Source organism: Salmo salar, chromosome ssa24, assembly GCF_905237065.1.
Source record: "Salmo salar chromosome ssa24, Ssal_v3.1, whole genome shotgun sequence".
In the NCBI taxonomy this organism is placed as follows: Eukaryota; Metazoa; Chordata; class Actinopteri; order Salmoniformes; family Salmonidae; genus Salmo; species Salmo salar.
In genome coordinates this window covers 47,742,870-47,770,858 of record NC_059465.1, presented here as the reverse complement: position 1 = coordinate 47,770,858, position 27,989 = coordinate 47,742,870, and the positions used below count along the sequence as shown (strand labels likewise).

General features: G+C 46.3%; 1 protein-coding gene and 1 long non-coding RNA gene across 4 annotated transcripts in view; one reads left to right on the top strand and one right to left on the bottom strand.

The window, feature by feature from the left end:
- The window catches only part of LOC106586005 (STAM-binding protein-like A), a 29,658-nt gene extending 11,122 nt beyond the window's left edge, over window positions 1-18,536 (top strand). For all 3 annotated transcript variants that reach the window (XM_045706715.1, XM_045706717.1, XM_045706716.1), the window contains exons 4-11: window positions 1,754-1,849; window positions 3,772-3,905; window positions 4,459-4,712; window positions 5,734-5,855; window positions 6,541-6,678; window positions 15,438-15,550; window positions 17,430-17,529; window positions 17,658-18,536. In XM_045706715.1, coding sequence (XP_045562671.1) covers window positions 1,754-1,849; window positions 3,772-3,905; window positions 4,459-4,712; window positions 5,734-5,855; window positions 6,541-6,678; window positions 15,438-15,550; window positions 17,430-17,529; window positions 17,658-17,714 — 1,014 coding nt within the window. In that variant the 3' untranslated portion in view covers window positions 17,715-18,536. The remainder of the gene's footprint in view (window positions 1-1,753; window positions 1,850-3,771; window positions 3,906-4,458; window positions 4,713-5,733; window positions 5,856-6,540; window positions 6,679-15,437; window positions 15,551-17,429; window positions 17,530-17,657) is intronic.
- Window positions 1,926-2,270, bottom strand: LOC123730374 (uncharacterized). The gene is made up of 3 exons (XR_006761739.1): window positions 2,200-2,270; window positions 2,030-2,089; window positions 1,926-1,979 (listed from the first exon to the last, which is right to left on the bottom strand). It is a non-coding gene; the product is annotated as an uncharacterized lncRNA (long non-coding RNA).
- Window positions 18,537-27,989: the final 9,453 nt, after the last annotated feature.

The window sequence follows — 27,989 nt, the reverse complement described above, 5'->3', positions numbered from 1 at the left end:
GTCCTCTGGGACCCCCCGACAGCCCAACCCTGGTCCTCCAGGACCCCCCAGCAGCCCAACCCTGGTCCTCTAGTCCTCCAGGACCCCCAGCAGCCCAACTCTGATCCTCCAGTCCTCCAGGACCCCCAGCAGCCCAACCCTGGTCCTCCAGTCCTCCAGGACCCCCCAGACAGCCCAACCCTGGTCCTCCAGGACCCCCCAGCAGCCCAACCCTGGTCCTCTAGTCCTCCAGGACCCCCCAGCAGCCCAACCCTGGTCCTCTAGTCCTCCAGGACCCCCCAGCAGCCCAACCCTGGTCCTCCAGGACCCCCCGACAGCCCAACCCTGGTCCTCTAGTCCTCCAGGACCCCCCAGCAGCCCAACCCTGGTCCTCTAGTCCTCTGGGACCCCCAGCAGCCCAACCCTGGTCTCTGTCCTCCGGGACCCCCCAGCAGCCCAACCCTGGTCCTCTAGTCCTCTGGGACCCCCCAGCAGACCAACCCTGGTCCTCTAGTCCTCCAGGACCCCCCCAGCAGCCCAACCCTGGTCCTCTAGTCCTCCAGGACCCCCCCAACAGCCCAACCCTAGTCCTCCAGGACCCCCGACAGCCCAACCCTGGTCCTCTAGTCCTCCAGGACCCCCCAACAGCTCAACCCTGGTCCCCCAGGACCCCCCGACAGCCCAACCCTGGTCCTCTAGTCCTCCAGGACCCCCCCAGCAGCCCAACCCTGGTCCTCCAGGACCCCCCGACAGCCCAACCCTGGTCCTCTAGTCCTCCAGGACCCCCCAACAGCCCAACCCTGGTCCTCTAGTCCTCCAGGACCCCCCAGCAGCCCAACCCTGGTCCTCTAGTCTTCCAGGATACCGGAGGACCAGGGTCGGGCTGTCTGGAGGACCAGGGTCGGGCTGTCTGGAGGACCAGGGTCGGGCTGTCTGGAGGACCAGGGTCGGGCTGTCTGGAGGACCAGGGTCGGGCTGTCTGGAGGACCAGGGTCGGGCTGTCTGGAGGACCAGGGTCGAGCTGTCTGGAGGACCAGGGTTGGGCTGTTGGGGGGTCCTGGAGGACTAGAGGACTTGCTGTCTGAAGGAGGACCAGGGTTGGGCTGTCTGGGGGTACCGGAGGACCAGGGTTGGGCTGTCTGGGGGTACCGGAGGACCAGGGTCGGGCTGTCTGGGGGACCAGGGTCGGGCTGTCTGGGGGTACCGGAGGACCAGGGTTGGGCTGTCTGGAGGACCAGGGTTGGGCTGTCTGTGGTACTGAAAGACCAGGGTCGGGCTGTCTGGGGTACCGGAGGACCAGGGTCGGGCTGTCTGGGGTACCAGGGTTGGGCTGTCTGGGATACCGGAGGACCAGGGTCGGGCTGTCTGGAGGACCAGGGTCGGGCTGTCTGGAGGACCAGGGTCGGGCTGTCTGTGGTACCGGAGGACCAGGGTCGGGCTGTCTGTGGTACCGGAGGACCAGGGTCGGGCTGTCTGGGGTACCGGAGGACCAGGGTCGGGCTGTCTGTGGTACCAGAGGACCAGGGTTGGGCTGTCTGTGGTACCAGGGTTGGGCTGTCTGTGGTGCCAGGGTTGGGCTGTCTGTGGTACCAGGGTTGGGCTGTCTGTGGTACCAGGGTTGGGCTGTCTGTGGTACCAGGGTTGGGCTGTCTGGGGTACCAGGGTTGGGCTGTCTGGAGGACCAGGGTTGGGCTGTCTGTGGTACTGAAAGACCAGGGTTCTTGGACCTCTACGGTTCTCTTGTGATGTGACATGCTGTCATCTGTCCCAACAGAGACTGAAGGAGGTGGCCTTCCCTCAAGCAGAGGTGCTGAAGAAGGCTCTTCTCAAGATATATGAGCAGGAGCATGCACAGTATCTCATCAAAAAGGTAACAAGTCTTCTGCCCACCTCTGTAGACCTTCCTGCCTGTTTTACGACTTTATACCCGGCCTCTGAGACCTCCTGCCTGTTTTACAACTTTATACCCGCAGTAGAGCCCTCTGCCCACCTCTGTAGACCTTCCTGCCCGTTTTACGACTTTATACCCGCAGTAGAGCCCTCTGTAGACCTTCCTGCCTGTTTTACAACTTTATACCCGCAGTAGAGCCCTCTGCCCACCTCTGTAGACCTTCCTGCCCGTTTTACAACTTTATACCCGCAGTAGAGCCCTCTGTAGACCTTCCTGCCTGTTTTACAACTTTATACCCGCAGTAGAGCCCTCTGCCCACCTCTGTAGACCTTCCTGCCCGTTTTACAACTTTATACCCGCAGTAGAGCCCTCTGCCCACCTCTGTAGACCTTCCTGCCTGTTTTACAACTTTATACCCGCAGTAGAGCCCTCTGCCCACCTCTGTAGACCTTCCTGCCTGTTTTACAACTTTATACCCGCAGTAGAGCCCTGCCCACCTCTGTAGACCTTCCTGCCCGTTTTACAACTTTATACCCGCAGTAGAGCCCTCTGTAGACCTTCCTGCCTGTTTTACAACTTTATACCCGCAGTAGAGCCCTCTGACCACCTCTGTAGACCTTCCTGCCCATTTGACAACTTTATACCCGCAGTAGAGCCCTCTGCCCACCTCTGTAGACCTTCCTGCCTGTTTTACAACTTTATACCCGCAGTAGAGCCCGACCTCTGTAGACCTTCCTGCCTGTTTTACAACTTTATACCCGCAGTAGAGCCCTCTGCCCACCTCTGTAGACCTTCCTGCCCGTTTTACAACTTTATACCCGCAGTAGAGCCCTCTGCCCCTCTGTAGACCTTCCTGCCTGTTTTACAACTTTATACCCGCAGTAGAGCCCTCTGCCCACCTCTGTAGACCTTCCTGCCTGTTTTACAACTTTATACCCGCAGTAGAGCCGCACCTCTGTAGACCTTCCTGCCTGTTTGACAACTTTATACCCGCAGTAGAGCCCTCTGCCCACCTCTGTAGACCTTCCTGCCCGTTTTACGACTTTATACCCGCAGTAGAGCCCTCTGCCCACCTCTGTAGACCTTCCTGCCCGTTTTACAACTTTATACCCGCAGTAGAGCCCTCTGCCCACCTCTGTAGACCTTCCTGCCCGTTTTACGACTTTATACCCGCAGTAGAGCCCTCTGTAGACCTTCCTGCCTGTTTTACAACTTTATACCCGCAGTAGAGCCCTCTGCCCACCTCTGTAGACCTTCCTGCCCGTTTTACAACTTTATACCCGCAGTAGAGCCCTCTGCCCACCTCTGTAGACCTTCCTGCCTGTTTTACAACTTTATACCCGCAGTAGAGCCCTCTGCCCACCTCTGTAGACCTTCCTGCCTGTTTTACAACTTTATGCCCGCAGTAGAGCCCTCTGTAGACCTTCCTGCCCGTTTTACAACTTTATACCTGCAGTAGAGCCCTCTGTAGACCTTCCTGCCCGTTTTACAACTTTATACCCGCAGTAGAGCCCTCTGCCCACCTCTGTAGACCTTCCTGCCCGTTTTACAACTTTATGCCCGCAGTAGAGCCCTCTGTAGACCTTCCTGCCTGTTTTACAACTTTATACCCGCAGTAGAGCCCTCTGCCCACCTCTGTAGACCTTCCTGCCCGTTTTACAACTTTATACCCGCAGTAGAGCCCTCTGTAGACCTTCCTGCCTGTTTTACAACTTTATACCCGCAGTAGAGCCCTCTGCCCACCTCTGTAGACCTTCCTGCCCGTTTTACAACTTTATACCCGCAGTAGAGCCCTCTGTAGACCTTCCTGCCTGTTTTACAACTTTATACCCGCAGTAGAGCCCTCTGCCCACCGGATTTGGCTCTTCTTATGCGTGTGTATGTCACTACTGTGTGTGTAGAAAGCGGAGGAGGCGACCTTGGCGCAGCAGCAGTCGAAGCAGCAGGCGCTAGAAGCAGAGAGGGAGCGTGTGGTGGAGCTACAGCGGCGCCAACGGGAACAAGAGCAGTTCAGCGCCTTCGAGGAGATGATCAGGTATGGAGTAACATCACTGCCAACAGAAACTTCATCTGAATTTAATCGTTTTTCATTTGCATTTTAAGAAATGTAATTTGAATTTAATGTTTTTGTAATTTGTATTGGACAAATGAGTGAATCATTGAATTCATAAATTGAACTTATAGGCTATTTCATGATTTGAAACTGGATTGAATGAATATAGCTTTTTTTTTCCCCCAGTGCAGTCAAGAATTAGATTTTCCTGTATTATATATATACTTCCGCACTATGATGTTGGAATAGTACTGTGAAAATTATTATAATGCCCTTTTTAGTGTCAGCGCTGTTTGAAAAGATCACCAGGAATCTTCAGCCAGAGCAAAAGTCTTGCTTGAGAAAATTACTAAGTAGTTATTTGTTTTATTGTTGTTTTAATTGGTAAAAAAATCCCAGTAAGGTACTTAACTGTTACCCAGAAATGATTCATCAAAAACATCAAACATTAAAAAAAAAAAAGAAAGATAATTGGATCTTTTTTTAATATTTAAAATATTGATGAATTTTGACACTAATGTGACTCCGTAATCAGACGGCAGGAGCTGGAGAAGGAGAGGCAGCGAATCCTTCAGGAGTTTCATGCTCCTGGGACCCCTCCTCCCGATGCGCCCCTCCTCCCAGGGGTCCAGGGGCCCCCTCTACCTCTGGCCGTGTCCCCAACCCCACCTCAGAGCCCGGGGGACAGCGCCGGCCAGGTCAGACCGCCTGGCGGCAGCACCGCCGGGCCCGCTGCACTCCCCACCTTCGACCGGACGCTCAAACCCGTGAGCCCTAGTGGGAACAGCAGTGAGTGCACACGCACACACACACACACACACACACACACACACACACACACACACACACACACACACACACACACACACACACACACACACACAGAGAGTGGACAAAACATTAGGAACGCCTGCTTTTTCCATGACTTTTTTTTAAACATTTTAGTCATTTAGCAGACGCTCTTATCCAGAGCGACTTACAGTAGTGATTTCATACAATTTCATAAAACATTTTCTGTGCTGGCCCCCCGTGGGAATCGAACCCACCACCCTGGCGTTGCAAACACCATGCTCTACCAACTGAGCTACAGGAAAGGCATAGACATAGACTGACCAGGTGAATCCAGGTATAAATCTATGATCACTTATTGAGGAGAGAGGTTAAAGAAGGATTTTTAAGTCTTGAGACAATTGAGACACGGATTGTGTATGTGTGACCATTGATGGTGAACAGGCAAGACAAAGTATTTATATGCCTTTGAACGGGGCTATGAGAGTAGGTGCCAGGCGTACTGGTTTGAGTGTGTGAAGAACTGCAAAGCTGCTGGGTTTTTCACGCTCAACAGTTTCCCATGTGAATCAAGAATGGTCCACCACCACCCACAGGACATCCAGCCAACTGGACACAACTGTGGGGAAGCATTGGAGTCAACATGGGACCAGCATCCCTGTGGAAACGCTTTAGACACCTTGTAGAGTCCATTACCCCGACGAATTGAGGCTGTTCTGAGGACAAAAAGGGGATACAACTCAATATTAGGAAGTTGTTCCTAATGTTTTGTCCACTCAGTGTTTATGGAACGATTCAAAAGGCTAATAAACTTCTTCTACTCTGATCTACTTTTCTCCGGATGGTTTCATCTGTCTCCACAACATGAAATACAACACAAGATTCACATTTCAATGACAGAGGATAACACATGAATTTAAAAGACTTATTTCTGAAATGGTCCCCGAAAACCTGATGGTTCATGATTGTGGGGGGGGGGGTTGGGTTATTGTCCCTTCCTCTGTCCAGACACCATGGATTGGCACCATGGATGGCATCCGTCAGTTGGCAGTGCCCTTGGAGCTCTGCAGCAGTTTCCTCAGACTCGCTGATTCCAACACCAGCCGAGCTGTAGAGACCTGTGGTATCCTCTGTGGCAAACTGGTGAGACCTAACTTTCATACAGCAACAGCCGTACTAGAATCATAGTTCTTTCCACAGCAGAATGTATTGATGTGGCTGCATAAAGGGGCTGTTAAGGTGACCGTGTTATCAGTCATGACGGCAGACAAATTGTGTCTCTGATTCTCTTGTCTTTGATTCTCTGTCTGTCTCTGTGTGTCTGTCTGTCTCTGTGTGTCTGTCTGTCTCTGTGTGTGTCTGTCTGTCTCTGTGTGTCTGTCTGTCTCTGTGTGTCTGTCTGTCTCTGTGTGTCTGTCTGTCTCTGTGTGTCTGTCTGTCTCTGTGTGTGTCTGTCTGTCTCTGTGTGTGTGTGTCTGTCTCTGTGTGTGTCTGTCTGTCTCTGTGTGTGTGTGTCTGTGTCTGTCTCTGTGTGTGTCTGTCTGTCTCTGTGTGTGTGTCTGTCTGTCTCTGTGTGTGTGTCTGTCTGTCTCTGTGTGTGTGTGTCTGTCTGTCTCTGTGTGTGTGTGTCTGTCTGTCTCTGTGTGTGTGTGTGTCTGTCTGTCTCTGTGTGTGTGTGTCTGTCTGTCTCTGTGTGTGTGTGTCTGTGTCTGTCTCTGTGTGTGTGTGTCTGTGTCTGTCTCTGTGTGTGTGTGTCTGTGTCTGTCTCTGTGTGTGTGTCTGTGTCTGTCTCTCTGTGCGTCTGTCTCTCTGTGCGTCTGTTTTCCAGCTGAGGAATGCCTTCACAGTGACCCATGTGATCGTGCCGAAGCAGAACGGAGGGCCAGACTACTGCGACACGGAGAACGAAGAAGAGCTGTTCCTCATCCAGGACCAGTATGACCTCATCACTCTGGGCTGGATACATGTGAGTTACACCAGAGCCCATATTCATACAACCTCTAGGAGATCTGATCTAGGACCAGTTTGTAACATTTTCCTCAGCAAATTAAGCATGCTTTATTTTTTGGGGTTTGCTTGTCATGATACTTTTCCACAAAAAGTATGTGGACACCCTTTCAAATTCGTGGATTCGGCTAATTCAGCCACACCCGTTGCTGACAGGTGTATAAAATGGAGCACACAGCCATGCAATCTCCATAGACAAACATTGGCCGTAGAATGGCCTTTTCTGAAGAGCTCAGTGACTTTCAACGTGGCACCGTCATAGGATGCCACCTTTCCAACAATTCAGTTGGTTAAGTTTCTAACCTGCTGGAGACGCCCCTGTCAAGTGTACGAGCTGTTATTGTGAAGTGGTCGTCTGTCCCCGATTGCAACGCTCACTACCGAGTTCCAAACTGCCTCTGGAAGCAACGTCAATGGGTTTCCATGGCCGAGCAGCTGCACACAAGCCTAAGATCACCATGCGCAATGCCAAGCGTTGGCTTGGAGTGGTGTAAAGCTCGCCCCCATTGGACTCTGGAGAAGAGGAAACACGTTCTCTGGAGTGATGAATCACGCTTCAACATCTGGCAGTCCAGACGGATGAATCTGGGTTTGGCGGATGCCAGGAGAACACTACCTGCCCCAATACATAGTGCCAACTGTAAAGTTTGGTGGAGGAGGAATTATGGTTTGGGGCTGTTTTTCATGGTTCTGACTTGGCCCTTTTTAGTTCCAGTGAATGGAAATCTTAATGCTACAGAATACAATTACATTCTAGACTATTCTGTTCTTCCAACTTTCTAGCAACAGTTTGGGGAAGGCCCTTTCCTTGTTTCAGCAAGACAATGTCCTCGTGCACAAAGCGAGGTCCATACAGAAATGGTTTGTTGAGATTGGTGTGGAAGAACATGACTGGCCTGCAAGTAGCCCTGACCTCAACCCAATCGAACACCTTTGGGATGAATTGGAACGTCGACTGCGAGCCAGGACTAATCGCCCAACATCAGTGCCCGACCTCACTAACGCTCTTGTGGCTGAATGGAGGCAAGTCCCAGCAGCAATGTTCCAACATCTAGTGGAAAGCCTTCCCAGAAGAGTGGAGGCTGTTATAGCAGCAAAGGGGGGGACAAACTCCATATTAATGACTTCCCTGAAGGGTGGAGGCTGTTAGCTTCATTAAATAGTACCCGCAAAGGTCCCCCTTTGCTTCCAGAGCAGCAAAGGGGGGGACCAACTCCATGATTTTGGAATGAGATGTTCGATGAGCAGCTGTTTGGTCATGTAGTGTAATACGTCTACTGAGATACTGGTATAGTGATAACCCTAATCAAATCCAATTCCAAATCAAATTGGTTGCAGATGTTGTTGAGGGGGTAGCGAAATGCTTGTGTTGCTAGCTCCAACAGTGCAGTAATAACAAGTAGTATCTAACAATACACACAAAAGTACAAGAGTAGAATTAAGAAATATATCAATATTAGGATGAGCAAGGCCGGGGTGACGTTGACTAAAATACAGTAGTATAGAATACAGTATATACACATGAGAGGAGTAAAGCATGTAAACATTATTAAAGCGGCCAGTGATTCCATGTGTACATATATGGGGCAGCAGCCTCTAAGGTGCAGGGTTGAGTAACCAGGTGGTCTCAAACATACAACTATTTTACACCATTTTAAAGATGAACTTCTCGTTAATCCAACCACATTGTCCGATTTCAAAAAGGCTTTACGGCGAAAGCATAGCATTAGATTATGTTAGGGCAGCACCTAGACAAGAAAAACCACACAGCCATTTTCCAAGCAAGGAGAGGCGTCACAAAAACCAGAAATACAGCTAAAATTAATCACTAACCTTTGATCTTCATCAGATGGCACTCATAGGATTTCATGTTACACAATACATGTATGTTTTGCTCGATAAAGTTCATATTTATATCCAAAAACCCCATTTTACATTGGCGTATAATGTTAAGAAATGTTTTGCCTCCCGAAACTTCCGGTGAATGAGCACATCAATTTACAGAAATACTCATCATAAACGTTGATAAAATATTACTGTTATTCAAAGAATTATAGATACACTTCTCCTTAATGCAACCGCTGTGTCAGATTTCAAAAAAGCTTTACAGCGAAAGCACATTTTGCAATAATCTGAGTACAGCGTTCAGAGTTGGAAACCAAACCCGCCATTTTGTGGAGTCAACAAAACTCAGAAATAATATTATAAATGTTCACTTACCTTTGATGATCTTCGTCGGAATGCACTTCCAGGAATTCCAGTTCCCCAATAAATGTTAATTTGTTTCGATAAAGTCCATATATATGTCCAAATACCTCCTTTTTGTCCGGTCGAGAACTCCAAATGCGCTGTGCTCGCGCATTAAATTCAGACGAAAAGTGAAAATAGTTCCATTACAGTTCGTAGAAACATGTCAAACGATGTATAGAATCAATCTTTAGGATGTTTTTATCATAAATTTAGTTTACTCCGGGCATGCCTTTCATCCGGACGTCAAAATACTGCCCCCTACCCAAGAGAAGTTTTTATTTATTTTATTTTATTTCACCTTTATTTAACCAGGTAGGCAAGTTGAGAACAAGTTCTCATTTACAATTGCGACCTGGCCAAGATAAAGCAAAGCAGTTCGACAACATACAAAAACACAGAGTTACACATGGAGTAAAACAACATACAATCAATGATGCAGTAGAAGAAAAAAAAAAAAAAAATAAGACTATATACAATGTGAGCAAATGATGTGAGATAAGGGAGGTAAAGGCAAAAAAATGCCATGGTGGCAAAATAAATAAAGTATAGCAAGAAAAACACTGGAATGGTAGATTTGTAGTTTGAAGAAAGTTCAGAGATAAAATATAAATAATATGGTGCAAAGGAGCAAAATAAATAAAATAAATAAATACAGTAGGGGAAGAGGTAGTAGTTTGGGCTAAATTATAGATGGGCTATGTACAGATGCAGTGATCTGGGAGCTGCTCTGATAGCTGGTGCTTAAAGCTAGTGAGGGAGATAAGTGTTTCCAGTTTCAGAGATTTTTGTAGTTCGTTCCAGTCATTGGCAGCAGAGAACTGGAAGGAGAGACGACCAAAGGAGGAGTTGGCTTTAGGGGTGACCAGAGAGATATACCTGCTGGAGCGCGTGCTACAGGTGGGTGCTGCTATGGTGACCAGTGAGCTGAGATAAGGCGGGGCTTTACCTAGCAGGGTCTTGTAGATGACCTGGAGCCAATGTGTTTGGCGACGATTATGAAGCGAAGGCCAGCCAACGAGAGCGTACAGGTCGCAGTGGTGGGTAGTATATGGGGCTTTGGTGACAAAACGGATGGCAAGTTAATGATGAGCTTGGAGGGTACTAGGGTATAGAAGGCTGAGCTGTAGTCAATAAACAACATTCTTACATACAGCTGAAGTCGGAAGTTTCCATACACCTTAGTCAAATACATTTAAAATCAGTTTTTCACAATTCCTGACATTTAATCCTAGTAAAAATTCCCTGTCTTAGGTTAATTAGGATCACCACTTTATTTTAAGAATGTGAAATGTCAGAATAATAGTAGAGAGAATGATTTATTTCAGCTTTTATTTCTTTCATCACATTCCCAGTGGGTCAGAAGTTTACATGCACTCAATTAGTATTTGTTAGCATTGACTTTTAAATTGTTTAACTTGGGTCAAACGTTTCAGGTAGCCTTCCACAAGCTTCCCACAATAAGTTGGGTGAATTTTGGCCCATTCCTCCTGACAGAGCTGGTGTTACTGAGTCATGTTTGTAGACCTCCTTGCTGGCACACGCTTCTTAGTTCTGCCCACAAATTTTCTATGGGATTGAGGTCAGGGCTTTGTGATGGCCACTCCAATTCCTTGACATTGTTGTCCTTAAGCCATTTTGCCACAACTTTGGAAGTATGCTTGGGGTCATTGTCCACTTGGAAGACCCATTTGCGACCAAGCTTTAACTTCCTGACTGATGTCTTGAGATGTTGCTTCAATATATCCACATAATTCTCCTGACTCATGATGCCATCTATTTTGTGAAGTGCACCAGTCCCTCCTGCAGCAAAGCCCCCCACAACATGATGCTGCCACCCCCGTGCTTCACGGTTGGGATGGTGTTCTTCGGCTTGCAAGCCTCCCCCTTTTTCCTCCAAACATAATGATGGTCATTATGGCCAAACAGTTCTATTTTTGTTTCATCAGACCAGAGGACATTTCTCCAAAAAGTATGATCTTTGTCCCCATGTGCAGCTGCAAACCGTAGTCTGGCTTTTTTATGGCGGTTTTGGAGCAGTGGCTTCTTCCTTGCTGAGCGGCATTTCAGATTATGTCAATATAGGACTCGTTTTACTGTGGATATAGATACTTTGTACCTGTTTCCTCTAGTATCTTCACAAGGTCCTTTGCTGTTGTTCTGGGATTGATTTACACTTTTCGCACCAAAGTACCTTCATCTCTAGGAGACAGAACACGTCTCCTTCCTGAGCGGTGTGACGGCTGCGTGGTCCCATGGTGTTTATACTTGCGTACTATTGTTTGTACAGATGAACGTGGTACCTTCAGGCGTTTGGAAATTGCTCCCAAGGATGAACCAGACTTGTGGAGGTCTACAATTTTTTTTATTGAGGTCTTGGCTGATTTCTTTTGATTTTCCCATGATGTCAAGCAAAGAGGCACTGAGTTTGAAGGTAGCTCTTGAAATACATCCACAGGTACACCTCCAACTGACTCAAATGATGTCAATTAGCCTATCAGAAGCTTCTAAAGTCATGACATCATTTTCTGGAATTTTCCAAGCTGTTTAAAGGCACAGTCATCTTAGTGTATGTAAACTTCTGACCCACTGGAATTGTGATACAGTGAAATAATGTCTGTAACAATTGTTGGAAAAATTACTTGTGTCATGCACCAAGTAGATGTCCTAACCGACTTGCCAAAACTATAGTTTGTTAACAAGAAATTTGAGGAGTGATTCTAAAATTAGTTTTAATGACTCCAACCTAAGTGTATGTAAACTTCCGACTTCAACTGTAGGTATTTCTCATGGGGCAGTGTGAGATGGCGATGGCATCATCCATGGATCTATTGGGGCGGTAAGCAAATTGAAGTGGGTCTAGGGTGTCAGGTAAGGTAGAGGTGATGTGATCCTTGACTAGTCTCTCAAAGCACTTCTTGATGACAAGTGAGTGCTACGGGGCGATAGTCATTTAGTTCAGTTGGCTTCGCCTTCTTCAGGAACAATGGTGGACATCTTGAAGTAAGTGGGGACAGCACACTGGGATAGGGAGAGATTTAATATGTCCGTAAACATACCAGCCAGCTGGTCTGAGCATGTTCTGAGGACACAGCTAGAGATGCCGTCTGGGCCGGAAGCCTTGCAGGGATGCTGGCCTTCTAGGCAGAGTTGCAAAGAAAAAGCCATATCTCAGACTGACCAATAAAAAGAAAAGATTAAGATGGGCAAAAGAACACAGACACTGGACAGAGGAACTCTGCCTAGAAGGGCAGCATCCCGGAGTCGCCTCTTCACTGTTGACGTTGAGACTGGTGTTTTGCGGGTACTATTTAATGAAGCTGCTAGTTGAGGACTTGTGAGGCGTCTGTTTCTCAAACTAGACACTCTAATGTACTTGTCCTCTTGCTCAGTTGAGCACCGGGGCCTCCATCTCCTCTTTCTATTCTGGTTAGAGCCAGTTTGTGCTCTTCAGTTTCTTGGCAATTTCTCGCATGGAATAGCCATCATTTCTCAGAAGAGGAATAGACTGACAAGTTTCAGAAGAAAGGTCTTTGTTTCAGGCAATTTTGAGCCTGTAATCGAACCCACAAATGCTGATGCTCCAGATACTCAACTAGTATAAAGAAGGCCAGTTTTATTGCTTCTTTAACCAGGACAACAGTTTTCAGCTGTGCTAACATAATTGCAAAAGGGTTTTCTAATGATCAATTAGCCTTTTAAAATGATAAACTTGGATTAGCTAACACAACGTGCCATTGGAACACAGGAGTGATGGTTGCTGTTAATGGACCTTTGTAGATATTCCATAAAAAAATCTGATGTTTCCAGCTACAATAGTCATTTACAACATTAACAATGTCTACTTATAATGTCTATTTGTGATCAATTTTATATTATTTTAATATGCTTATTTTTAAAAAACAACGACATTTCTAAGTGACCCCAAACTTTTGAACAGTAGTCTATCTCTTACATCAATAACAGTCAATTATTAATTATTACCTCCAATTCTTGGATATCTGCACAAACCCTAACCTAAGTGATGAATCAGCGATACACAAATTGGCTTAATTATTTATTTACTAACTAACTAAATCATCACTCAGAGTACGTAAACACACACAGCATAGGTTATTTATTACATACATAATTCAATGAAAACAGGTCCCTAGTGGACTAACAAAAGCATGACCGAGAGACAATCAATTTATATTTTTTGAAAACTACTCTCACCGTAACAAGAATACTTGGCACCCTAAAAACCACTCACTCGGACTTGAAATGCAATATCTATCTACGCCTAGATGTCTTTCTCTGTCGTCTCTGTTGAAACCACTCGATCCGTCTTTTGTAAGTGGTTCGATGTAAGACTCTGGTTGTCCACCAGAGGTCACAATGTCCTTCTTAGCTGTAGGCTTCTTCTGTCTTGAAGTGCTTGTTAGAATAGATACCTCAGATGTACCACGCCGTGGTGAGAGGGATTTGTTCTTCCCTCTCGTCTTTGGTCAAATGTCCTAGACTACTTTATATATGCACAGCTGCAGACTGTGAATGTTTGGTCTTTACCTTCTTCACTCCTTGAGAGTTTCAGAGGGTCTTATCATTTTCAGCCGTGTAGCCACCTCTCCACGCTGTCTGGTCTGATGGTTTTAACCATTTCAACGTGTGGGCCAAGGCGTTAGGTTCTCTGGTCCGATGTACATTTCGTTAGCGAGTTATTTTAAGCACTCTGGCCTTGGAGGGCATTCCATCATGTTGACACAAACTCTGAGCTCACGTGGGCGTGGCTACTGACTGGGCACAAGTTTACATGAAACACAATTCTCATTTAGAAGGTTAACATCACATTGCTGTCTTCACAACAGTATTCTGATATTTAATCATATAATTTTAAATTTTTACATTTAGTGTGCTGTTTCCTTTTTCGTTCATCTTATTCAACTGTTACCATGCACCTGCAAAAAAGGATTGCTCAGATGTGCGAGTGCCTTTTTTTAAAATGTTGAATTACATTTAGATGTTAACCTGATATATATACATTGTGAAAGCTCTAATAATTTTTTATAGACATCATGAAATATATTGTCCCATTGTTTGGTGTTGAAGTTTTTGGCGGCACGAGTCTCTCGGTAACAAAGGGATTTTTACCTTCCCAATACTGCAGGGCAAGACAGAGAACGTTTACGACTGGCTGTTAAGCTATGAAACCAGCCCGTCTCCCCCTCTCCTCTCTGGGGGGGGTCTGGCTATCAGCCATGAAACCAGCCCGTCTCCCCCTCTCCTCTCTGGGGGGGAGGTCTGGCTATCAGCCATGAAACCAGCCCGTCTCCCCCTCTCCTCTCTTGGGGGGGGGTCTGGCTATCAGCCATGTGCTGAGCTGACACCTTCAAGCCTCACCAAGGAGAGAGCGAGAGTCATGACACATGTTTATCGGCGCTATCTCTCCACCAGAGATAATACATTTACTGAGATACTGAACCCGTGCTTCTCCTCAGTGAGAAAATTGTCCACCTTCTAGGCCTGTCTTCCAGCCCAGTGTTGATCTCCACACACCTTGTTCCTACTATATAATAATATATAATTATACACTCAACAGAAAAAATATAAATGTAACATGTAACAATTTCAGATTTTACTGAGTTACAGTTCATACAAGGATATAGGTCAATGTAAATAAATTCATTAGGCCCTAATCTATTGCTGTCACATGACTGGGAATACAGATATGCATCTGTTGGTCACAGATACCTTTGTCGATCCAGAGCATCCCAAACATGCTCAATAGGTGACATGTCTGGTGAGTATGCAGGCCATGGAAGAACTGGGACATTTTCAGTGTCCAGGAATTGTGTACAGATCCTTTCAACATGGGCAGTGCATTATCATGCTGAAACATGAGGTGATGGTGGCGGATGAATGGCACGACAATGGGCCTCAGGATCTCGTCACGGTATCTCTGTGCATTCAAGTAGCCATTTGGTAAAATGCAATTGTGTTCATTGTCCGTAGCTTATGCCTGCCCCATACTATAACCCCACCACCACCAATTCTCAAAAATGACGTTGGAGGCGGCTTATGGTAGAGAAATGAATGTTCAGTTTTCTGGCAACAACTCTGGTGGACATTCCTGCAGTCAGCATGCCAATTGCACACTCCCTCAACTTGAGACATCTGTGGCATTGTGTTGTGTGACAAAACTGCACATTTTAGAGTGGCCTTTTATTGTCCCCCCAGCAGAAGGTGCACCTGTGTAATGATCATGCTGTTTAATCAGATTCTTGATATGTCACACCTGCCAGGTGGATGGATTATCTTGGCGAAGGAGAAATGTGCAATAACAAGGATGTCAAAAAAAACATTTGAGAGAAATAAGCTTTTTATGCGAATGGAACATTTCTGCGATCATTTATTTCAGTTCATGGGACCAACACTTTACATTTTGCGTTTTATATTTTTGTTCAATATATATATATGTTTGTATTGTTTCAGACCCACCCCACCCAGACAGCCTTCCTGTCCAGTGTCGATCTCCACACTCACTGTTCCTACCAGCTCATGATGCCGGAAGCTATCGCTATTGTCTGCTCACCCAGGTTCAACGAGTGAGTATAGAAACACTGCCTTTATTATGTCATGTGTTATAACGAGTGAGTATAGAAACACTGCCTTTATCATGTCATGTGTTATAACGAGTGAGTGTAGACACGCCGCCTTTGTCGTGTCATGTGTTATAACGAGTGAGTGTAGACACGCCGCCTTTGTCATGTCATGTGTTATAACGAGTGAGTGTAGACACGCCGCCTTTATCATGTGTTATAACGAGTGAGTGTAGACACGCCGCCTTTGTCATGTCATGTGTTATAACGAGTGAGTATAGACACGCTGCCTTTATGTCATGTGTTATAACGAGTGAGTGTAGACACGCCGCCTATGTCATGTGTTATAACGAGTGAGTGTAGACACGCCGCCTATGTCATGTGTTATAACGAGTGAGTAGACACGCCGCCTATGTCATGTGTTATAACGAGTGAGTGTAGACACGCCGCCTATGTCATGTGTTATAACGAGTGAGTGTAGACACGCCGCCTATGTCATGTGTTATAACGAGTGAGTGTAGACACGCCGCCTTTATCATGTCATGTGTTATAACGAGTGAGTGTAGACACGCCGCCTATGTCATGTGTTATAACGAGTGAGTGTAGACACGCCGCCTTTATCATGTCATGTGTTATAACGAGTGAGTGTAGACACGCCGCCTATGTCATGTGTTATAACGAGTGAGTGTAGACATGCCGCCTATGCCATGTGTTATAACGAGTGAGTGTAGACACGCCGCCTTTATCATGTCATGTGTTATAACGAGTGAGTGTAGACACGCCGCCTATGTCATGTGTTATAACGAGTGAGTGTAGACACGCCGCCTTTATCATGTCATGTGTTATAACGAGTGAGTGTAGACACGCCGCCTATGTCATGTGTTATAACGAGTGAGTGTAGACATGCCGCCTATGCCATGTGTTATAACGAGTGAGTGTAGACACGCCGCCTTTGTCATGTGTTATAACGAGTGAGTGTAAACACGCTGCCTTTATGTCATGTTATAACGAGTGAGTGTAGACACGCCGCCTTTATCATGTCATGTGTTATAACGAGTGAGTGTAGACACGCCGCCTATGTCATGTGTTATAACGAGTGAGTGTAGACATGCCGCCTATGCCATGTGTTATAACGAGTGAGTGTAGACACGCCGCCTTTATCATGTCATGTGTTATAACGAGTGAGTGTAGACACGCCGCCTATGTCATGTGTTATAACGAGTGAGTGTAGACACGCCGCCTTTATCATGTCATGTGTTATAACGAGTGAGTGTAGACACGCCGCCTATGTCATGTGTTATAACGAGTGAGTGTAGACACGCCGCCTATGCCATGTGTTATAACGAGTGAGTGTAGACACGCCGCCTTTGTCATGTGTTATAACGAGTGAGTGTAAACACGCTGCCTTTATGTCATGTTATAACGAGTGTGTAGACACGCCGCCTTATGTCATGTGTTATAACGAGTGAGTGTAGACACGCTGCCTTTGTCATGTTTTATAACGAGTGAGTGTAGACACGCTGCCTTTGTCATGTTTTATAACGAGTGAGTGTAGACACGCCGCCTTTGTCATGTGTTATAACGAGTGTGTAGACACGCCGCCTTTGTCATGTGTTATAACGAGTGAGTGTAAACACGCTGCCTTTATGTCATGTGTTATAACGAGTGAGTGTAGACACGCCGCCTTTATCATGTCATGTGTTATAACGAGTGAGTGTAGACACGCCGCCTTTATGTCATGTCATGTGTTGTATGTCGTTTTAAAGCCACAGTCTGTAATTCACAGTTCAGCCCAATAATGTGTATGTTGTTATTATAGGACGGGCTACTTCAGACTAACAGACTGTGTGTGTGTGTGTGTGTGTGTGTGTGTGTGTGTGTGTAGGACGGGCTACTTCAGGATAACTGATCGTGGGATGGATGAGATCTCGACGTGTAAACAGAAAGGTTTCCACCCTCACAGCAAAGACCCTCCTCTCTTCACTGTGAGTACAGCTCTTTTCCCTTTGTAGTGCACTACCTTCTGAAGCTGCCTGAACACTATGTAGGGAGTAGTGTGTTCTGTTCATAAACATATCAACACGTCCTCCTCGTCCTCTGTGTTGACCTCCAGGGAGCAGGACACATCACAGTCACCGACGACAGAGTCACCATGTTGGACCTGCGGTGATCACCTCTGGACTGGGGATCTACACACCAAACGCTGGCTGGCTGGCTGGCTGGTTGGCTGGCTGGTTGGCTGGCTGGCTCGCTGGCTGGCTCGCTGGCTGGCTGGCTGTATTTGTTTATTAGGATCCCCATTTGGCTTTTTAAGAAGCAGCAACTACTCTTCCTGGGGTCCATTTTAAAAATCACTAAACATGATAAGTAACAAAACACTGATACACTTTGACTGACTGACTGGCTGACTGGCCGACCTGCCCGGCCGGCTGACATCTGGCTGAATTTTGGGTTGCAAAATTCTGGTAATTTCCCTTTTTTTAAATTATTTTAAAATTACCAGGTTCCATTAATCGTGGTTGGAGTTTTTTCCGGATTTCCTGCTTCTTGATTCCAGTAATATTCCAACCAGGATTTCTGGATAATCCAGGAATTTGGGGAAAAGTTCCTGTTAAAAGACAGAGACATCTTACTTCTAAACCCCTTGTTGTGCCCATCAGTACAGACGGTGGTTCATGAAGGGACCTCCTGCTCTCACTGCCCTCCTTTGAACTAAAGCAGACCGCTTGTCATAGGGGGGAGGACACCTCTCCTGTGTACGCTCCTACTTTTCTTTTTTTTCCCCCAGAGGTGACTATCACTCCGTAAACTGCTGCCAATAGTCCGTTTATGTCGTCATATCCTTTTTGATGGGTTTTCTGCTTTTTTTTTTGTTGCTCAGAGCTTACCTGTCTCGCTGACTGGCTGACTGTCTCGCTGACTGGCTGGCTGGCTGACTGACTGACTGGCTGGCTGACTGTCTCGCTGACTGGCTGACTGACTGACTGACTGGCTGGCTGTCTCGCTGACTGGCTGGCTGGCTGACTGACTGACTGACTGGCTGGCTGACTGTCTCGCTGACTGGCTGGCTGTCTCGCTGACTGGCTGGCTGTCTCGCTGACTGGCTGGCTGTCTCGCTGCTTGCCGGACTCTCGCTGACTGGCTGACTGTCTCGCTGGCTGTCTGGCTGTCTCGCTGGCTGGCTGACTGGCTGACTGTCTCGCTGGCTCTCTGACTGGCTGACTGTCTCGCTGGCTCTCTGACTGGCTGACTGTCTCGCTGGCTCTCTGACTGGCTGGCTGTCTCGCTGGCTCTCTGACTGGCTGGCTGTCTCGCTGGCTCTCTGACTGGCTGACTGTCTCGCTGACTGGCTGACTGTCTCGCTGGCTGACTGTCTCGCTGGCTCTCTGTAGCACAGGAGGCTGCTGAGGGGAGGAGCTGAATACATGGATCAAACACATGGTGTCCGTTTCATTCATTTATCATGAGCTGTCCTCCCCTCACCAGCCTCCCGGGGGTGCATATGCTCTGACTGTCAGACCTGACAGTCTAACCTAAGGAAAGTGCCAAGGAGAATTGACTGGAGACGACAACGACGCCGTACATCTCTTGATTTCTCCCAGTTTGTGGTCGTCAAAATGAGATGGCTGCACTGTCATGGACAACAGATAGAAATACAACGAGAGGCATGCCCTTTTCTTTTCTCTCAGTACCATCTATTTTATCTGGATCTAGCACGAGGATGAGGGGGAAGTGCTGATCTTGAATTCCCCACGAATAATAGTTAATGTTATGTTTTTTTGGGAAGGCTGATTCCAGATCTGTAGCGAGGGGAAACTTCACCCCCCTTGGAGAGTTCGCAGCAGTTGATTTTATAATATAACAAAATATCTAGTGCTTAATAAGGGACCTGTATACTTTGTGTCTGTTTTTAGACAGCAGTTGAAGAAATGGGTGAAAGGCAGTTTGAATGTGTATAACTGTTGGGACTAATTCTGTACCATGTGATTATTAACTATTTATCTGTCTGTATGTCCATACTTCTCTGTCCTATTAAAGACTTGTCAGGTTGCTGTAGATGCTTCTCAATGTCTTCAGCTGGAATTCAATAGCCAGGCTCAGTGAGGCTCTGTTCCAGTATGACCATGTCAATGGCTGTGAAAAGCTCTTTACAATGTTTTAATAAAGGGGAACTTCCCCCCCCTCCATCTGAATATTGCTTCTCTTGCTTTCCCAAATATATCCACTAGGGGGAGACAAATAATATAAAATGTTTTGAGGTTTGCTCTCTGTCCCTCCACCCTCTCTCTCTATCCACCCCTTCTCAATTACAATTCAATGGTCTTTATTGTCATGGGAAACATATGTTAATGTTGCCAAAGCAAGTGAAATGGATAATTAACAAAAGTGAAATGAATAATAAAAATTAACAGTAAACTTTACACTGAAGACTTCCAAAAGAATAAATAATTTTCAAATGTCATATTATGTGTATATATACAGTGTTGTAATGATGTGCAAATAGTTATTAAAGTACAACAGGGAAAATAAATAAGCATAAATATGGGTTATATTTACAATGGTGTTTGTTCTTCACTGGTTGACCTTTTCTTGTGGCAACAGGTCACACATCTTGCTGCTGTGATGTCACACTGTGGTATTTCACCCAGTAGATATGGGAGTTTATCAAAATTGGGTTTGTTTTCTAATTCTTTGTGGGTCTGTGTAATCTGAGGGAAATATTTGGCAGGAGGTTAGGAAGTGCAGCTCAGTTTCCACCTCATTTTGTGGGCAGTGTTGCACATAGCCTGTCTTCTCTTGAGAGATAGGCCGCCGTAGGCAGACCTTTCTCAATAGCAAGGCTATGCTCTCTGAGTCTGTACATAGTCAAAGCTTTCCTTAAGTTTGAGTCAGTCATAGTGGTCAGGTATTCTGCCACTGTGTCTCTCTGTTTAGGGACAAATAGCATTCTAGTTTGCTCTGTTTTCTTTGTAAATTCTTTCCAATGTGTCAAGTAATTATCTTTTTGTTTTCTCATGATTTGGTTGGGTCTAATTGTGTTTCTGTCCTGGGGCTCTGTGGGGTCTGTTTGTGTTTGTGAACAGAGCCCCAGGACCAGCTTGCTTAGGGGACTCTTCTCCAGGTTCATCTCTCTGTAGGTGATGGCTTTGTTATGGAAGGTTTGGGAATCACTTCCTTTTAGGTGGTTGTAGAATTTAACGGCTCTTTTCTGGATTTTGATAATTAGCGGGTATCGACCTAATTCTGCTCTGCATGCATTATTTGGTGTTTTACGTTGTACACAGAGGATATTTTTGCAGAATTCTGCATGCAGAGTCTCAATTTGGTGTTTATCCCATGTTGTGAATTCTTGTTTGGTGAGCGGACCCCAGACCTCACAACCATAAAGGGCAATAGGCTCTATAACTGATTCAAGTATTTTTAGCCAGATCCTAATTGGTAAGTTGAATTTTATGATCCTTTAGATGGCTTAGAAGGCCCTTCTTGCCTTGTCTCTCAGATCGTTCACAGCTTTGTGGAAGTTACCTGTGGCGCTGATGTTTAGGCTGAGGTATGTATCGTTTTCTGTGTTCTCCAGGGCAACGGTGTCTAGATGGAATTTGTATTTGTTGTCCAGGCGACTGGACATGTTTTGGAACACCATTATTTTGGACTTAATGAGATTTACTGTCAGGGCCCAGGTCTGTCAGGGCCCAGGTCTGTCAGGGCCCAGGTCTGGCAGGGCCCAGGTCTCTCAGGGCCCAGGTCTGACAGAATCTGTGCAGAAGATCTAGGTGCTGCTGTAGGCCCTCCTTGGTTGGGGACAGAAGCACCAGATAATCAGCAAACAGTAGACATTTGACTTCAGATTCTAGTAGGGTGAGGCTGGGTGCTGCAGACTGTTCTAGTGCCCTCGCCAATTCACTGTTATATATGTTGAAGAGGGTGGGGCTCAAGCTGCATCCCTGTCTCACCCCACGGCCCTGTGGGAAGAAATGTGTTCTTTGCCAATTTAACCGTACACTTGTTGTTTGTGTACATGGATTTTATAATGTCGTATGTTTTCCCCCAACACCACTTTCCATCAATTTGTACAACAGACCCTCGTGCCAAACAAAGCATGAGAAGACTTTGCCTTTGTTTTGGTTGGTTTGTTTGTTTGTCAACATGGTCTGTCGTACGGTAATTGGGTTAAGAGTCAATTTAACATTTGCTCAGTACATTGTTTTCACTGAGGAAATGTACGAGTCTGTTGTTAATGATAATGCAGAGGATTTTCCCAAGGTTGCTGTTGACTCCTATTCCCCCAGGAGTTATTGGGGTCAAATTTGTCTCCAAATTTGGGGTGATCAGTCCTTGGTTCCAAATATTGGGGAAGATGTCAGAGCTGAGGATGATGTTAAAGAGTTTTAGTATAGCCAATAGGAATTTGTGGTCTGTATATTTTGTAGTTTCATTGAGGATACCATCAACACCACAGGCCTTTCTGGGTTGGAGGGTTTGTATTTTGTCCTGTAGTTCATTGAATGTAATTGGAGGATCCAGTGGGTTCTGGTCGTCTTCAATAGTAGATTCTAAGATTTGTATTTGATCGTGGTTTTTGCTGTTTATTCTTTGTTTTAGTGTCCAATGTTCCCAGAAGTGGTTTGAGTCTATGGATTCTTCAATTACATTGAGCTGATTTCTGACATGCTGTTCCTTCTTTTCCCGTAGTGTATTTCTGTATTGTTTTAGTGATTCACCATAGTGAAGGCGTAGACTCAGGTTTTCTGGGTCTCTATGTTTTCGGTTGGACAGGTTTCTCAATTTCTTTCTTAGATTTTTGCATTCTTCATCAAACTATTTTTCATTTTACATTTTCTCAAGTTTTCTGCTTAAAATGTGTAGATTATTTAAGGGGGCTGAGAGATCAAATGTTCAGGTGTTCTGCTGTTTAATATTATTAATTATAAGTTTACACCTTCACTATTAGTCAAACATTTTGTTGTCCTTAAGGGATTGAATTTGTTGCCTAATAGTTTTTTTTGGCAGGTTTCCACACTACTTTCCTTCCATCTATAGCATTTCTTAATATTATTCAGTACCTTTGGCTTTGCTGCCTCATGACTGTGTATTGCTCTGTTCAAGTAGACTGTGATCTGATAGGGGTGTCAGTGGGCTGACTGTGAACGCTCTGAGAGACTCTGGGTTTGAGGTCAGTGATAAAGTAGTCTACAGTACTACTGCCAAGAGATGAGCTATAGGTGTACCTACCATAGGAGTCCCCTCGAAGCCTACCATTGACTATGAACAGACCCAGCGTGAGACAGAGCTGCAGGAGTTGTCACCCGTTTTTGTTGGTTATGTTGTCGTAGTTGTGCCTAGGGGGGGCATATGGGGGAGGGAATGCTGTCACCTCCAGGTAGGTGTTTGTCCCCCCTGTGTGCTGAGGGAATGCTGTCACCTCCAGGTAGGTGTTTGTCCCCCTGTGTGCTGAGGGGAATGCTGTCACCTCCAGGTAGGTGTTTGTCCCCCCTGTGTGCTGAGGGAATGCTGTCACCTCCAGGTAGGTGTTTGTCCCCCTGTGTGCTGAGGGAATGCTGTCACCTCCAGGTAGGTGTTTGTCCCCCCTGTGTGCTGAGGGAATGCTGTCACCTCCAGGTAGGTGTTTGTCCCCCCTGTGTGCTGAGGGAATGCTGTCACCTCCAGGTAGGTGTTTGTCCCCCTGTGTGCTGAGGGAATGCTGTCACCTCCAGGTAGGTGTTTGTCCCCCCTGTGTGCTGAGGGAATGCTGTCACCTCCAGGTAGGTGTTTGTCCCCCTGTGTGCTGAGGGAATGCTGTCACCTCCAGGTAGGTGTTTGTCCCCCTGTGTGCTGAGGGTGTCAGGTTCTTGTCCAGTTCTGGCATTTAGGTCGCCACAGACTAGTACATGTCCCTGGGCCTGGAAATGATTGATCTCTCTCTGATGTAGCGTAGCGGGAAACAATGCTCTCTCTCTCTCTCTGATGTAGCGTAGCGGGGAACAATGCTCTCTCTCTCTCTGATGTAGCGTAGCGGGAAACAATGCTCTCTCTCTCTCTGATATAGCGTAGCGGGGAACAATGCTCTCTCTCTCTCTGATGTAGCGTAGCGGGGAACAATGCTAATGACGGCCTTTTCCTCATTAACCACCCACTTTACAGGGAAAACAGAGAGACACACAGTGAGAGAGAGTTTGACAGGATGGGAGGGAGCAGCACATCATTGCTAATGACTCCCTCACAGGAGGAGTAGATTTAATAAGCTTTAATTCCTCGCCTCTCTAACACGGGGGGGGGGGGGATGTGTTCACACGGAATGTGTCATTTAGTAATGAACAATTTAGAGGACCATCAGCTTTATTATATTGTCCTCTCTCCATAGAGTTAATCAGCTGTATTATATTATCTCTGTCTGAGGAGAGAGGACAATCAGTTGTATTATATTATCTCTGTCTGAGGAGAGAGGACAATCAGCTGTATTATATTAGCTCTGAGGAGAGAGGACAATCAGCTGTATTATATTAGCTCTGTCTGAGGAGAGAGGACAATCAGCTGTATTATATTAGCTCTGAGGAGAGAGGACAATCAGCTGTATTATATTAGCTCTGAGGAGAGAGGACAATCAGCTGTATTATATTAGCTCTGAGGAGAGAGGGCAATCAGCTGTATTATAATAGCTCTGAGGAGAGAGGACAATCAGCTGTATTATATTAGCTCTGTCTGAGGAGAGAGGACAAACGGCTGTATAATATTAGCTCTGAGGAGAGAGGACAATCAGCTGTATTATATTATCTCTGTCTGAGGAGAGAGGACAATCAGCTGTATTATATTAGCTCTGAGGAGAGAGGACAATCAGCTGGATTATATTAGCTCTGAGGAGATAGGACAATCAGCTGTATTATATTAGCTCTGAGGAGAGAGGACAATCAGCTGTATTATATTAGCTCTGAGGAGAGAGGACAATCAGCTGTATTATATTAGCTCTGAGGAGAGAGGATAATCAGCTGTATTATAATAGCTCTGAGGAGAGAGGGCAATCAGCTGTATTATAATAGCTCTGAGGAGAGAGGACAATCAGCTGTATTATATTAGCTCTGAGGAGAGAGGACAATCAGCTGTATTATATTAGCTCTGAGGAGAGAGGACAATCAGCTGTATTATAATAGCTCTGAGGAGAGAGGACAATCAGCTGTATTATATTAGCTCTGAGGAGAGAGGGCAATCAGCTGTATTATAATAGCTCTGAGAAGAGAGGACAATCAGCTGTATTATAATAGCTCTGTTCTGAGGGCGAAACCTTGAGTGGAACTGCTGTGCTGCCTGGTAGGAGACAGGCCGTTATATGAAGTCAACTCTGTTCTGAGGGCAAACCTAATACAGTACATTTCTAAATGTGATTATAAAATGTCACTTTCTGCTTTGGTTCACATCTTAAGTTCAGAGGTCATTAGTCACATTCTGCCTCAGCCAATCAAGACCAAACAAACTGCAGAAGGACTGTTGCAAGAAATTCTAGTAACTTTCCCCGACTTCCCCGGTTTTTCCAGAAATCCTGGTTGAAGGTTTACAGATTTCCTGCTGCCCTCCTGATTCCGGGGAGTCTTCCAACCAGAATTTCTGAGAACTCCTAATGATGTTGGGGGAAGTTGCTGGAATGTTGCATTCCTACACAGAAGCCAACGAACTGGCGTCGTCCTATGCCCCTTTCACACTAATGAGCCTCCGTGCTGTCAGCTACCTTTAGGATCCTTTTCAACCTAGCTATGAGTCAAACGTTTAGAACGGGGGACTTGTTTGGTTGTTAAAAAGTGGTGAGATTAGGTGAGCAGGGAACAGAACAGCAATGTTATCTGAAATGGATGGAAAGATGGGCAGATCTTCCCTTAGCTAGAGTGAGCGAGTGAAAGATCGAGGGAAAGATTGAGGGGGTGAGTGAGTGATTGAGTGAGTGAGTGAGTGATTGAGGGGGGTGAGTGAGTGATTGAGGGGGGTGAGTGAGTGAGTGATTGAGGGGGGTGAGTGAGTGAGTGAGTGAGTGATTGAGGGGGGTGAGTGAGTGATTGAGGGGGGTGAGTGAGTGATTGAGGGGGGTGAGTGAGTGAGTGATTGAGGGGGGGTGAGTGAGTGAGTGAGTGATTGAGGGGGGTGAGTGAGTGATTGAGGGGGTGAGTGAGTGAGTGATTGAGGGGGGTGAGTGAGTGAGTGATTGAGGGGGGTGAGTGAGTGAGTGATTGAGGGGGGTGAGTGAGTGAGTGATTGAGGGGGGTGAGTGAGTGAGTGATTTGAGGGGAGTGAGTGAAGGAATGATTGAAAGAGGGAGAGAAAGAAGCACAGGCAGGATTTGTAACCCCCAGGACAGGGGTTGTGGGTGGATTGCCCAGTGATCCCTGCTCCACCAAGCGACTCGTGTCAGGGTAATAATGGCAGCAGGCCGGTAACACCACTGTAATGAAAAAAAAAAAACCCAGGAGAGACCATATCAGAGGGCTCCTCCGCATAGCAGAGTTGAGATTCGCATCAGCGCTAGCAGGGGGAGTGAATTTTCAGGTAGAGATTAGCCTTTGCGCTAGGGAAGTGAGGTAGAGATTAGCCTAGGCGCGCTAGGGAAGTGAGGTAGAGATTAGACTTTGCGCTACCAGTAGAGACTGGGGTAGATTAGCCTGGATGCTAGCAGGGTGGCTGACGCTGGGACTGAGGGGGAGGCAAGGCTTTAGTGTAGCTGATTATTTGAATCCTGGTGCTCTGCTCTGCACGCTCCACACTGATTGAGGCTCTGGTGAAGTGCTTTGTAGCTGTAGTATGGCACAGAGATTGTCCTTTAGATAGAGACTGCTTCAGACAGTGGGTGACGGAAGTCATCCACAGGGGAATCTGCAGGGCAATATGTATTTATTGAGATTCTAAATCATTTCTAACTCTGAAATAGGTTTTGCCTCCTGAGTTCATTTTTTAAAAGTAAGTCTTTTGAAATCTGTTGCTTGTTGTGTTTAATTAGTTAAATTCAGCTTCCTACTGACCTCTTACACTACATGACCACCTGCTCGTCCAACATCTCATTCCAAAAATCATGGTCATTAATATGGAGTTGGTCCCCCCCTTTGCTGCTATAACAGCCTCCACTCTTCTGGGAAGGCTTTCCACTAGATGTTGGAACATTGCTGTGGGGACTTGTTTCCATTCGGTCTGCGTTCCAATTCATCCCAAAGGTGTTCGATGGGGTTGAGGTCAGGGCTTTGTGCAGGCCAGTCAAGTTCCTCCACACGATCTCGACATAACATGTCTGTATGGACCTCGATTTGCACAGTGGGGCATAGTCATGCTGAAACAGGAAAGGGCCTTCCCCAAACTGTTTACAGACAGTTGGCAGCACAGAATCGTCTAGAATGTCATGGAATATTTCCCGTCACTGGAACTAAGGGGCCCGAACCATGAAAAACAGTTCCAGACCATTATTCCTCCTCCACCAAACTTTACAGTTGGCACTTTGCTTTCGGGCAGGTAGTGTTTTCCTGGCATCCGCCAAACCCAGCTTCCTCTGTCTGACTGCCAGATGGTGAAGCGTGATTCATCACTCCAGAGAACGTGTTTCCACTGCTCCAGAGTACAATCGTGGCAAGCTCTTCACCACTCCAGCCGATGCTTGGCATTGCACATGGTGATCTTAGGCTTGTGTGCGGCTGCTCGGCCATGGAAACCCGGCTGTTGACCGGGGGCAGCTCTAGCAGGGAATAAATTTGATGAACTGACTTGGAAAGGTGGCATCCTATGACGGTGCCACGTTGAAAGTCCCTGAGCTCTTCAGTAAGGCCATTATACTGTGTCGTGGACGAATCAGAATTAGGGCTCAGACACTTGGGGCCCAGAGAGGGGAGAGGTCATATTTGTCGTCATGGGAATGTGTCTTTACTTATTCTTAAACCATGTGAAGGGATGGTGTGATTAATGGGGAACCAATGACTTGTCTCCACAATGTTGTGAGCAAGTCACTCCCTCCTTTTCTTTATTGTGGGGAGGATTATGGCAGTAAATGGACCCTTGTATATCCTCTGTTAGATCTCGCACTTATCCTGGGATATTATATGGCCTAGAGGCTCACTCCCTCCAGTGAGCCTGTCCAGGAGTAGGGTCAAGAGGGGGTTTGCTTGAGATGTGAGTATCTAGAGTTGACAATTGATATATGCCATTGGATGAAATCGTTCTGTTCAATACCGTACCAGGGAGGGACGGTTCTAAGGAGACCAGATACTGGGCTATACCATTAATCCTGTTGACATAGCAGTTACTGTCTGATGTGTTTTATTGATATCTGTCATACAAAACTTAACCTTTGTGAACTGTTACTAAGTATCTGTGGTTTGTCAATGTACGTTGAAGGGGGTGTATCGTTGCTATAAAAGATCCCTGTAGCCATTCTGTAATCACCTTCCTGGTTCATTCGAGAGAGTGCATTATTGAAGGTCAAGAA